We start from the raw sequence: 12,627 nt of genomic DNA, 5'->3' as shown, positions 1-12,627 counted from the left end.
AGAGGCTGAGCCAGGTGCCGGTCCAGGCATGTGGGCGGATTCCAAAGATCTTGCCCAAGCCTGGACCAGCTCTATGACGTCAGCTGACAGCAAGCTTCAGCCCACTGTCTGCTGGAAACGGGTCACAGGAGTGCAGAACGAACTCCAATCCTGTGATCCACAGGAGAAGTACAACTTAAGTACAAGCTTAAAAATCCTTTCATGTGGCATCTGCAATAGTTTTTTAATTTTTTTTCCCCCTTAATTTTTACCTGGTTATCTGCCTAGCCCAGTGATCTCCAAACTATGACTTTACAGCTGTTGTGGAACTACACGTCCTATGACTCCACATGATGGGAATTGTAGTTCCTGAACAGGAGGGCCATAGTTTGGAGACTCCTGGCCTAGCCTGTTTTAGGGTGCCTATGTTCATTCTGCCACGGTATCTATGGAGGAGCATCATAGCCACCCTTGAATAGCAATATTGTCAATCTGTGGAGAGGGTAGTGTTAGATGGACTAATAGCTATAGATGGACTCTACATAAGTGACTAAAAAAAATAAAGCCCAACTCCAACTAACTCTATTTAAGTAGGTAGAGTAGCTTTTTTCTCTTGAAATAAAGGGTTTACATCAATGAATAAAAGCTAATCATTATAAGCAAACTGGTGTTAAATGGTTTGTCTCTTCAGCTAACTGCCACTTTTGCTGGACATATTGATCTATTAAAGGAAGTCGAAAAATAAACACCGACAGGAACACCAAATAAAAATAAAGGGAAAAAAGACCTAATATATATATAGAAAAAAAGAATGCAAATACCACATCTAAGGACTGGTGAGCTGCAACACATTACATTTTTGTTTTCAGGTTTAGATACATTTTAAGCACTTCAAACTACTGCCTAGCTTATAGCTATGAATAAGCACTACAGTTAGTGCGAAACGTCAGCAATTTTTCCTTGTTCGCTGTATTTGTTGAGCTGTGATGTGATTTTCCAATAAAAGAAAGTGGTCTTCTGAAGAGTGCGGCAGTCCAGAGCTTGTTTTTCGTCTGTTGCTAGTGGTAATAACCAGCACCTGTGGCTTCCCAGCCTGCATGTGTGCCCCTGGAGCGGTGAGAGCCCTTCTCCTGTAAGGTATCTGGGCCGGGGTCAGCAACAAATCTTGACAGCAAGGTACAAAGTTAGAATCCAGAAGCTTGGTCGGAGGCAGGAAGGGCCATACACAGACTGGCAGAGTAAGGTAGAATCGTCAGGTAAAGAGAGTAATCCAGGAAATAGGCAGAGGTCAAAGTCCAGAAGTTTAGTAAGTGAGCAGTATATTACACACCCAGAGCAGCAGATCAAGCAAACAGCCCAGTATACAGGAAGTCCTGCAATTTAAGCTGGGTTAATTGTGGATTTACTGCAGCTGGGAAGCAGGTGGCGCTAGAGAGTTCCAGGAGCAGATTTACTAAACTGAGTGTAAGCTGCAGAGAATCAGATTCCCCAGAGGCAGAGTGAACAGAACTACAACACAGAACCAGAAAAGCCCAGGCTCAAACCCAGACACACGACGCTACTAGCCATGGGTTATAATAGGCTCCAGTTCTTGTACACAAGACAGAAATGCCACAGGTCCAGAGCTGACCACTACAAGTGTGAAAACAACCAGCTGTATATAAACTTAGGTTTCAGAAGTAGCATCATTTTCTATATGCAGGGTCTGTTCTCAGGTAGACTTTGACATGTTGTAACTGCTGAAAGTGGTGGAATAAAACTGCATAAAGAAGAAGCATTCGTGTGTCGGATTTTCTTTGACATTTGGAAGACTTTGACCAATTATCTAACGCTCCTGCCCAGATTCCCACCTTGGATATAAAGGATAATTTATTTTGGTAATGCAAAGTGTAAGAATTAAAACTACCAATCACATTTCGCTTTTTACTGACTGTTAGTATTAGTTAATACTATCAATTAACTTAGTAAACTTTCTTAATTAATAAAGCCAAAATATGTTATTGAATGCAACTAACTGACAGCAGTAAACCCTAAGCTGAAACTCTGTAAATATTTTTTAATTATACGGAATCAATAGAATTACAGTGTTTTCCATGTGCAATCTTTTTTCCAGTAATCTGAATAAACAGATGGCCATTCTCCAAAATATTATAGATTAATAGATATATACAGAGGACTTTTCATTCCAAGTTGGCTGATTTTTGCATCATGTTTTCCCGGACAGATTTTGGATCTTTATCTACAATATTATTCTAAACATCTAGCAGACATCTACGAATTGTTTCCACTACATGGTCATTTAGAAATATCATTCCCCTAGGCTCTAGAACAATGGAAACATCCCCCATGGTAAATTTTTTAAAAGCAGTCCAACATGTTGTTGGAAAAAAAGAAAATTGGTTGGAGTTGTAGGAAAGTCACAGGAACAATTCTTGGATAGTGGGGCCAGGTGTAGTGTTCACAGGTGTGGGGCAGATTGAACCTGTATCTAGGTTACATTGCCACTAATGCCGTGTACACATGGCTGGACTTTTCGACAGCAAAGCTCAGACTGAACGAATCCATCAGACAATTCAACCGTGTGTGGGCTTCATCGGACCTTTGCTATCGAAAAAACAGATGGACTTTAGATTTAGAACATGTTTCAAATCTTTCTGATGGACTCAAGTCCAGTGGAAAAATCAGTTTGTCTGTATGCTAGTCCGACGAACAAAAAACCAACACTAGGGCAGCTATTGGCTACTGGCTATGAAGTTCCTTATTCTAGTCCGGTCGTACGTCATCACGTTTGAATCCATTGGACTTTGGTGTGATTGTGTGTGTGGCCAAGTCCGTTCGTTTAAAAAGTCAGTCGGAACGCTGAAAAGTCCGTTGGGAAGTCCGTTGGACCTAGTCTGCCGGGAAGTCCAGTCGTGTGTACATGGCATCACAGCGTACTGTTAAAGCCCAACAGTCTGAAAATGATTTGTTACTAGGAAAGGTGGTAAAACGATAACCTTAGGGCTGCTCATTTCCTAAGAAGCTTGAGGATTATTCTGTACTGTATATAATGCATTATAACACCTATAACTGTGTTCAGCACAGAGGGGAAAATAGCAAGGGGCTGGATAATATTTGACAGGAACAGCGTGGTTGCAGCTAGAATTCAGCCAGAGGCTGAGAATTTGGAGTGTTCTGGCTGACCCTTTCACCCCACTGTAATTCATGTACTTACCGCATTACATCGCACCATCTCCCATGCTGCCTCCAGAACAGCACAGCTCTTGCCTCTGCAACCACCATCCACACATGAGCTCATACTGCCCCTTATCATATTATGCTGCCCCCATTGCTCCTCATTCCCCCATCAGATGCTAGAGCTTCCCTGCTCATTAGATTCTGCTTGCCTAAAATTCCGAAACCCTCCATCACATGCCACTGCCTCCCCTTGTCCCTCATCCCCCATAAGATGTTGTTGTCCCCTACTTCTCATTTCCCTCATCCCACGTGATATTCCCTTACACTTCATCCCCTCATTTGGTGCTGCGATCCCCCACTCTTCTCCCTACCAACCAACACTATGGCCCCTTGCTCTTTCCGTATCCATCCAACGCTGTGGTCCCCCACTTTTAGCTTCCCCATTCCACACTAGTGTCCTCCACTCTTCACCCCTCAATTCAACACTACACTCCAAAGCTTCTTCATCCCCCTTCCCACTGCGATTTCCCACTCCTCACCACTTCATCCAACACATGCATTCTCCTCTTTAACCCCTCAATTCCACACTGTGCCCGACTAATTCACCTATCAATGACCTACACCTCAATGCCCCATATCACAGTGTTGTCCGTTCTGCTCTTGACACCACTATTCAATTATGCGTTCTCCTGCTCCACAAACCCCTCAGCAGACGCTGCCATCTTCTGCTCCATTTTATTCCACCAAACACTGTGGTCCCCTGCTACCCACTACCCCATCGTATGCTGCAGTACCCCACTCCTCATCCCTCATACCATGCTACAGTCTCCTGCTCCTTACAGTGGGGCAAAAAAGTATTTAGTCAGCCACCAATTGTGCAAGTTCTCCCACTTAAAAAGATGAGAGAGGTCTGGAATTTTCATCATAGGTATACCTCAACTATGAGAGACAAAATGTGGAAACAAATCCAGACAATCACATTGTCTGATTTTTGAAAGAATTAATTTGCAAATTATGGTGAAAAATAAGTATTTTGTCAATATCAAAAGTTCATCTCAATACTTTGTTATATATCCTTTGTTGGCAATGACAGAGGTCAAACGTTTTCTGTAAGTCTTCACAAGGTTGTCACACGCTGTTGCTGGTATGTTGGCCCCTTCCTCCATGCAGATCTCCTCTAGAGCAGTGATGTTTTGGGGCTGTCGCTGGGCAACACGGACTTTCAACTCCCTCCAAAGATTTTCTATGGGGTTGAGATCTGGAGACTGGCTAGGCCACTCCAGGACCTTGAAATGCTTCTTATGAAGCCATGCCTTCGTTGCCCGGGTGGTGAGTTTGGGATCATTGTCATGCTTAAAGACCCAGCCACATTTCATCTTCAATGCCCTTGCTGATGGGGAGGAGGTTTGCATTCACGATACATGGCCCCATTTATTATTTAATGTACACGGATCCGTCGTCCGGTTCCCTTTGCAGAGAAACAGCCCCAAAGCATGTTGTTGCCACCCCCGTGCTTCACAGTAGGTATGGTGTTCTTTGGTTGCAACTCAGCATTCTCTCTCCTTCAAACATGACGAGTTGTGTTTCTACCAAAACAGTTCTACTTTGGTTTCATCTGACCATATGACATTCTCCCAATTCTCTTCTGGATCATCCAAATGCTCTCTCTAGCAAACCTCAGACGGGCCTGGACATGTACTGGCTTAAGCAGGGGGACACGTCTGGCACTGCAGGATCTGAATCCCTGGTGGCATAGTGTGTTACTGAAGGTAGCCTTTGTTACATTGGTCCCAACTCTCTGCAGGTCATTCACTAGGTCCCCCCGTGTGGTTCTGGGATTTTTGCTCACCGTTCTTGTGATCATTTTGACCCCACGGGTTGAGATCTCAGGAGATTATCAATGGTCTTGTATGTCTTCCATTTTCTAATTATTGCTCCCACAATTGATTTCTTCACACCAAGCTGCTTGCCTATTGCAGATTCAGTCTTCCCAGCCTGGTGCAGGTCTACAATTTTGTTTCTGGTGACCTTCCACAGCTCTTTGGTCTTCACCATAGTGGAGTTTGGAGTGTGACTGTTTGAACTTGTTATCAGTATAAAATACACCTGTCCACAACCTCAAACAGGTTCCATTAATACAGGTAATGAGTGGAGGACAGAGGAGCCTCTTAAAGAAGAAGATACAGGTCTGTGAGAGCCAGAAATCTTGCTTGTTTGTAGGTGACCAAATACTTATTTTCCACCATAATTTGCAAATAAATTCTTTCAAAAATCAGACAATGTGATTGTCTGGATTTGTTTACACTTTTTGTCTCTCATAGTTGAGGTATACCTATGATAACAGACCTCTCTCATCTTTTTAAGTGGGTGAACTTGCACAATTGGTGGCTGATTAAATACTTTTTTGCCCCACTGTATACCTACATCCCTTGTTGCTGTTCCCCCATCAACCTCACCCCACTCCACCCTAATTCCTCTTTTCCTGATCACAGCACCTCCTTCACACTCACCTCTACCCTGGTCTTGTGGAACTCCACACCCCAAGTCATGGCACCCACTCCCTTCCTCCTCTTCACCCTGGCCACAGCACTACTCTGCCATCCACCCTACTGCCCCAAGTCACATAACCTCCTTCCCATCCATACATCTAATGGCTTTCTGCTATCCACCCCACTCCCTATATGACACTGTCACCCCTACATAACACTCTGGTCCACGCCACATACTTTCCTGTTCTGAAATGGGCACTTTTGCTTGTCATGAAATAAAAATAAAGACAAGTTATATTATACCCCCACTTTACTCCAGGCCTTCTGGACATCTCCTCCTTTCTCGCAGCAATATAAACTTGGAGACCTCACGCACAGGGTTTGGATACATTTCCACATTCATTGCCCATTTTCATTTGCATTGCCTATGTCCCGACTACAGAATATATACAACAGAATATGTGAACAAACAAGGAATTGTGCACAGCAAAAAGAGAATCCATATGTACCAAGGTGATTACCTTGTGGATAGATATATCAGGCAACATGTTGCGCAAAGAGTGTAATGTGGACAATGGTGCAGGTAACTATACTTCATTATTTACACTGTGTAGTGGTTTTAATGTACCCCATTTTGAGTGTGATTCAATTCCCTAATTTTTGTGAATAAAGTAGTCACTATATATGTTTTGTCTTGTTCAGCTGCCACTTGCCTCATACAAAGTTCTAACTTCCTTGTTATGCCTCATTGAACCAGGGATGGAGGCACATATTATCATATGTATGCCTCATTCAAAGTACCAATTTTTTCCCTTTCCTCCATTTTGATAATTGTAGAAGTAAACGGTAATGCTGTAATGCACATACAGTGCTCTCTTGTCTAACAGAACGTGTAAATGACCATTAGAAAAGCTTTCACATGGCAGTTCAACCTATAATCAGGTTTTCTGCATGCTGCCTGTATAAACAAGTCAGTTTACACTTGCCCAACACTGAGATGATGAATAGACTTTAAATTCATATTGGAAATGTTATGAAGTGATCGTCCAAAAAAAAAAAAAATTGACAAAAACAGCCCTCAAATGATGTCACCCTCAATAAAGTTAAAATATACTGCTCATTGCAGACATTTCAACTTGAGCCACTGAGCTTTGTAATAACCGGCTTTTCCAATATTATTATTATTATAAAAGATTTAGTACCGACAGTTTATGCAGTGCTTTACTATATAATAGGTAGAAAGAATAAACTGTAAAATGTAAAAGGAATCAAGAGCTATCTCAGAAGAGTGTTATGCCCCGTACACACTGTCGGAATTTCTGACAGAAAAGGTCAGACGGGAGATTTTTATCATATATTCCAACCGTGTGTATGCCCCATCTGACTTTTTACATCAAAAATTGTGACGGACCTAGAAAGAGAACATGTTCTATATTTTTCCAATAAAACAAATTGCTATCAGTAAAACTCGTCTGTATGCTGTTCCGACGTACCAAAAACAACACATGCCCTGAAGCAGGTATGAGATGGAAACTATTGGCTATTGAACTTCCTTTTTCTAGTCCCGTCTTACATGTTGTACGTCACTGCGTTCTTCAAGGTCGGAATTTGGGGTGATCTTGTGTACGCAAACAGCTTTAGCGGAATTCCATCGGAAAAACCTTCAGCGTCAAGGCATTAGGCTTTAACTTCACTTTAACTACTTCCTGTCAGCCCACCGTCAAATGACGGAGGAGTGGTGTGGCTCTCGTTCTGGGGTGACATCATATGACGGCGCCCAGTTTAGTTTGTTCCTGGGACATGGTTCAACCCCATTCTCGGTAAAGAGCCGCGGCTCTTTGCCCATGTGATCGGCTGAGTCCAATCACAGCTGTCCACATGTAAACAAGGAAGTGCTGTTTATCTGCTCTCCTTGCCTCACACTGACAGAGTGTGAGGTGAGGAGAGCCGATCAGCAGAATCTCATCACAAGGAAGATTTGTAAAGATAATCAGGGCACTGATGATCAGTGCCCTGGTTACAATGCAGCCCTAGCAGTGCACATTAGTGATGCCAGTCTGTGCCCATCAGTGACACCAGTCTGTGCCCATCAGTGCCTGCCAATCAGTGCTGCCTTTCAGTGGCCATCAGTGCCACCTATCAATTCCCATCAGTATTGTATTTCAGTACCCATCAGTGCTACATATTAGTGCCTCCTCATCAGTGCCACCCCATTAGTGCCCTTCAGTGCCGCTTCATCAGAGCAGCCTATCAGTGCCGCCTCATCAGTGCACATCAGTGAAGGAAAAATAATTACCCATTTACAACATTTTCTGACAGAAACTAAGAAAACCTTTTCTTTCAACATTTTTGTTATTTTTTTTTTAGCAAAAAATAAAAAACCCAGTGGTGATTAAATACAACCAAAAGAAAGCTCTATTTGTGTGAATAAAATGCTAAAAAAATAATTTGGGTACAATATTGCATGTCCACGCAATTGTCATTCAGACTGCGACATCGCTGAAAGCTGAAAAATTGCCTGGGTAGGAACAGGGGGAAAGTGCCCTGTATTTAAATTGGTTAAAGGGTTATAAAACCCATGACAACCCTTTTTATGTTTTTGAGTGGCAGACTGATCTTCCATTTGAAGGTGCACCTGAGAGAAACCTCCCTCATCGTTCTTGGGATTAACCATAGACACGGATCTTTTTTAGTGTCTAGAACGGGAAAATGGGGGATCAATGTAACAAGGAAGGAAGGAGGATAGAGTAGTGGAAAAAAACACTACTGACATTTTACTGTAATGGTTAATGGAATATATTAAAACACAAAAAGTGAAGCCGAATTGGGCTTTAAAAACATATACATTTAAATTAAATAAATATGATCCAATACCAGTGTTGCTTGCACATCAGGCAAAAATAAATTGCTGGATCTATTTAAAGCATAATAGCGTTTTATAACTGGCTGGACTTACATAACCCACCTTCATATGTAAAAGATCAAAGACGGTGTTTAGTCACCTCCTTTGACAAGACTGCCTTTTCAGAATTTACTACTCTGTAAGGTATCAAAAGATTAACAATAGCAGAGGGATTATTACTTTATCACTTGCAGACTCACGAGGCTAGAGATACATGAACGAAGCACGTGTACAAATGCAAGACTATTCTTATTTAGATGCTTCACAACCAAAAAGAACAAATAATTTACTCCTACAATGTTAAATGATAATCACCACGTAAGTCAAGTAAATACAAGCCTTGAATTTTCTCAGCTGTTGTTGCTGTCACAGCACTGTCTTCTCTAGTTCTGGGACTCTGATTCAAGAATGGTTATTGTTGGCCTTGTCTTGCTACAACACATGCAGACACATGTGCTCTTTGGACTACTGAAAGCTTTATTCACGCAGATAACAGTGTAGATGAACAAAAGACAGGAAAATGCCAGAAAGAAAAACGAAAATTTGTATGATGATGTTCTAAACTGACCTACAGTAGCACCGGATATAAAGTCCAAAAATTTTAGTGCAAGTTATTTTGGCAGATGAACTTTATGTTCAGCGAACATTAATTCAATTTAGAAAAAAAAATTTAAAATTGTTTATCGGCATAGTGAACGACAGGGAAATGCAATGTCATTTTGGTAATAAGACAGCATAAAAACAAGTTGTTTTTTTGGGGGGTTACATGGAAGAATCTCTGAAAAAGTATTTACATCTCTGCAAATCCACACTTAACATTATTATGGTGTTTATGATGTGTATTATGTAAAAAAGGGCCCTTAGAGTCTCTTAATTTTGTTTTTTAGGAATTACTTCACTATGCAAGCAGCTAGAGATGTCAAGGATGGCTCATTTTAAAGCTTTTTTATTGCTTGTTAAAAATATGCAAATATTTAATGTCCACAGTCTAGGCACAGATGCACGTTTACTTCCCCTATTGGCAAAAAAGAATTATAGTGAAAACTGTAGTGACACCTTACATTGGTGGTCCTTACAGATGTTACTCCTTACAACGGTTTCAGTGTGGGCAGTCTGACACTGCTCTCTCCTCAAGAAAACTTAGCTGTAAAGGATGGAAGGGACAATAGCTGAAAAGACAGCTTTATGAAATTGTAAAGCAACACTTTCCTCAACACTTTGCAAAATGAAGGGAGACAGTACAGTTGCAATACAATTCAACATAAGAGGGATCCGAATGGTTGACATTTATGAAAAGGGCTAATCCTGCCATGAGCTGGGTGGGATCAAAGTTTCAGTTGACCTCCTCTTGAGGTGGGTATGTTACGGGTCTGTCTTCCTCCTGTTCCATCAACTGCTTTATGCTGTTATGTGTATCTGGGAAACAATTTAGGGATGCACTTAATCTTATGTCCATAACATAAAAAAGAGTCACAGTGAGAGGCTAGCATTGTGTTGGGGGTTTGAAGCATTGGGGAAGATAAGTGATAGTGCCAGCTCAGGCACAATAATGAAGTTGAGTACTTAATTTTGTGAATAAATTGCATACATACCAACATTTGGGCTTGAATCAACAAAATAAAGAATAATGCTAAAAAAGCGGTGCAGTTTTTACACATATATACAAAATATCCAATGCATAGTGAACAACTAAAACCACAAACTACTATACTAGCAGATAGTCAAAATTCTTATAAGAAATCCCATATTATCTGTTCCATTATCAGAGAGCCTACCATGTTAGGGAGACTATCATGTTATAGAGCAAAATACATCAATAAGAATATGCTGAAATGCCATGTTCTAAAAAAACGCCAAGTTAACAAGACACTCAAACTTTGAGTCTGTTATGTTAAATGGCCGTATTTGAGAAGTTGTTATAACTTCATTGGTAGCATCAGGATGACAATACTGTTGCCTCAGGCAGTAAGGCAATTTTCATCTTTCTTTCCCCTCTACCCTCCACCCCACTCCTTCCACCTCAGTTTTTTTCCTTTTTTTTTTCTCTTGCCTTTTTCCTCTTGTCTAGCCTTTCATTCCTAGGAGTACAATGGCTCTGAAAGTGGCATTATAGGTCACATGACATAAAAGACACCACTCTTCCAGCACCATGTCAAAGCCAACACATGTAAATATGTGCCAATGGCCTTTTGGCATTATGGTCCACCTTGCAGCTCAGTGGACCGAAGTCATGATTCTGATTCACCATCCAATGAGCAAGCTGAAGGTGGATAGGGGACATAGATGCTGATTAAAGAAATAAAAGAAATAAGTGTTACCTGCTGTACAAAACAGATAACATGCATGTATTTTTTATTGTGCATATAGCTGTTCCTCCAGGAGATACAATTTTAGTATGTACGTTCTGCAGGCTTTACTCACCACTGGTCATACGTACCTTCATGAACATGCTAAATCCTGTCTTCAGCAGGTCAGTAAGGCCAGAAGACATGTGTTCAATGTCCATTGGCTCAGCACGATCAGGGTGGAAAATTTCTTCAATGATTTGTTTCAACAGTGGCTTGTAGGAGGCCTAGAAAAAATTGTATTCAAATGTTAAAACACGTTCCAGAATAATTCTCAGTTGTTTATTGATTCTGTTACTTTTGCTCTACTCTTCCTCTCATGGGTACCCATGAAGAGTGCCTGACTATGTTCACTCTTTCCACCCAGCTTTTTCATTCATAGAAGATGGTACTACAGCTTCTATGAGTGGAGGAGGCAGGCCTTTAAATCATCCACCCATCTTCAAATCATAGATCCTGTTTCATTCACAGAAGCAGTAGTACGGCTCTACAGTACCCATCTCACTGGATGTACAATTATATTTACATAAACCAACTATATTCTGTATATTCTATTGAGAATATACAGAATAAACTAAACACTTTCATATCTCAAGAGTAAAAGGGCCCTCTATGGATGTATCCACATATTTTTTAATTATGATTGGCGAGAATTTGTGTATCATTAATGCCGAAAAGGAACAAATATTATATGGCTACATAATCTTTAGTAATGATCTGGTTCATAACCCACTTACTGCATCACATCAACACACCCTACCACAAAAATATACCATTTTGTGGGCTGGAAAACTATACTTATTGTGACAACCACATGACAAATTATGTATCATCGTAACAAAATAACAAACAATAGAGTTGAAGCAAAGCACAAAACAACCACAAGCATTTTATCTGTGGTTGGACATTTCTCTGGAGCAATACAGGTAGCTTCAAACATTCATTCCCTAGTTACCTGAATACATTGCTACTGGTTTTTAGACCCCTTGCACAATGAGGCAGTTTTTAGGCATTTTAGTGGTAGAAAAAGCCTCTAAATAGTAACTGAAAACCGCCTCCCATTCATTTCCCTGCGTCTTTTCACACTGGAGCAGTGCTTGAAGGACGTTAGGAAAAGTCTTGCAAGCAGGATTTTTGGGGCCGTTTGGGAGCGCATTTAGCGCTACCAAAACGCCCTGCCCATTGAAAAGCAATTCGGAAGTGCCGCAACATGGGCGCTTTTAACCCCCTTCTTTGGGGTTTAAAGTGCCCCACTAACAGCCATAAAGCGACCTTTAAACGCTTTCACGCTAATGTGGCCGTGGTCTCAGTGTGAAAGGGGTCTTATAGATGTATTAAAGCGGTTCTGCACACATAATAATACATTTTACCATTCTGTTGCCTCTAGACCGTACATTTGATAATGCCACATTTTTATTTATTTTTTTATTAATCTACCTTTTGTAATTTGTAGTATTTGATTTTCCTCCCCTGCGGCGATGGGCGGTCTCTTGCGGGGATCAGCATCACTTCCTGCTGAACCCCGCACTGTCTCCTGGGATCTCGTCCAAGTAATCCCAGGAGACATTGCGGCTAATGCAGCCGAAATCTCGCAAGATTTCGGCTGTATTAGCCAAAATCTCGCGAGATTTCGGCTGCATTAGCCGCAATGTCTCCTGGGATTACTTGGACGAGATCCCAGGAGACAGTGCGGGGTTCAGCAGGATGTGATGCTGATCCCCGCAAGAGACCGCCC

The 12,627-nt window shown here is 41.4% G+C and overlaps 1 protein-coding gene across 1 annotated transcript in view; it reads right to left on the bottom strand.

The window, feature by feature from the left end:
* SCFD2 (sec1 family domain containing 2) overlaps nt 1-12,627 on the bottom strand; it is a 729,048-nt gene that overhangs the window by 58,102 nt on the left and 658,319 nt on the right. Inside the window, exon 7 of the mRNA XM_077477494.1 lies at nt 10,985-11,119. Within this exon, the coding sequence (XP_077333620.1) occupies nt 10,985-11,119 (135 nt within the window). The remainder of the gene's footprint in view (nt 1-10,984; nt 11,120-12,627) is intronic.

This window comes from Lithobates pipiens, unplaced genomic scaffold, assembly GCF_037356315.1.
Source record: "Lithobates pipiens isolate NorthernLeopardFrog02 unplaced genomic scaffold, aLitPip1_a1.2 Scaffold_13, whole genome shotgun sequence".
NCBI classification, from domain to species: domain Eukaryota; kingdom Metazoa; phylum Chordata; class Amphibia; order Anura; family Ranidae; genus Lithobates; species Lithobates pipiens.
The sequence above is the reverse complement of the archived record's forward strand: the minus strand, read 5'-3'. Positions and strand labels throughout refer to the sequence as shown.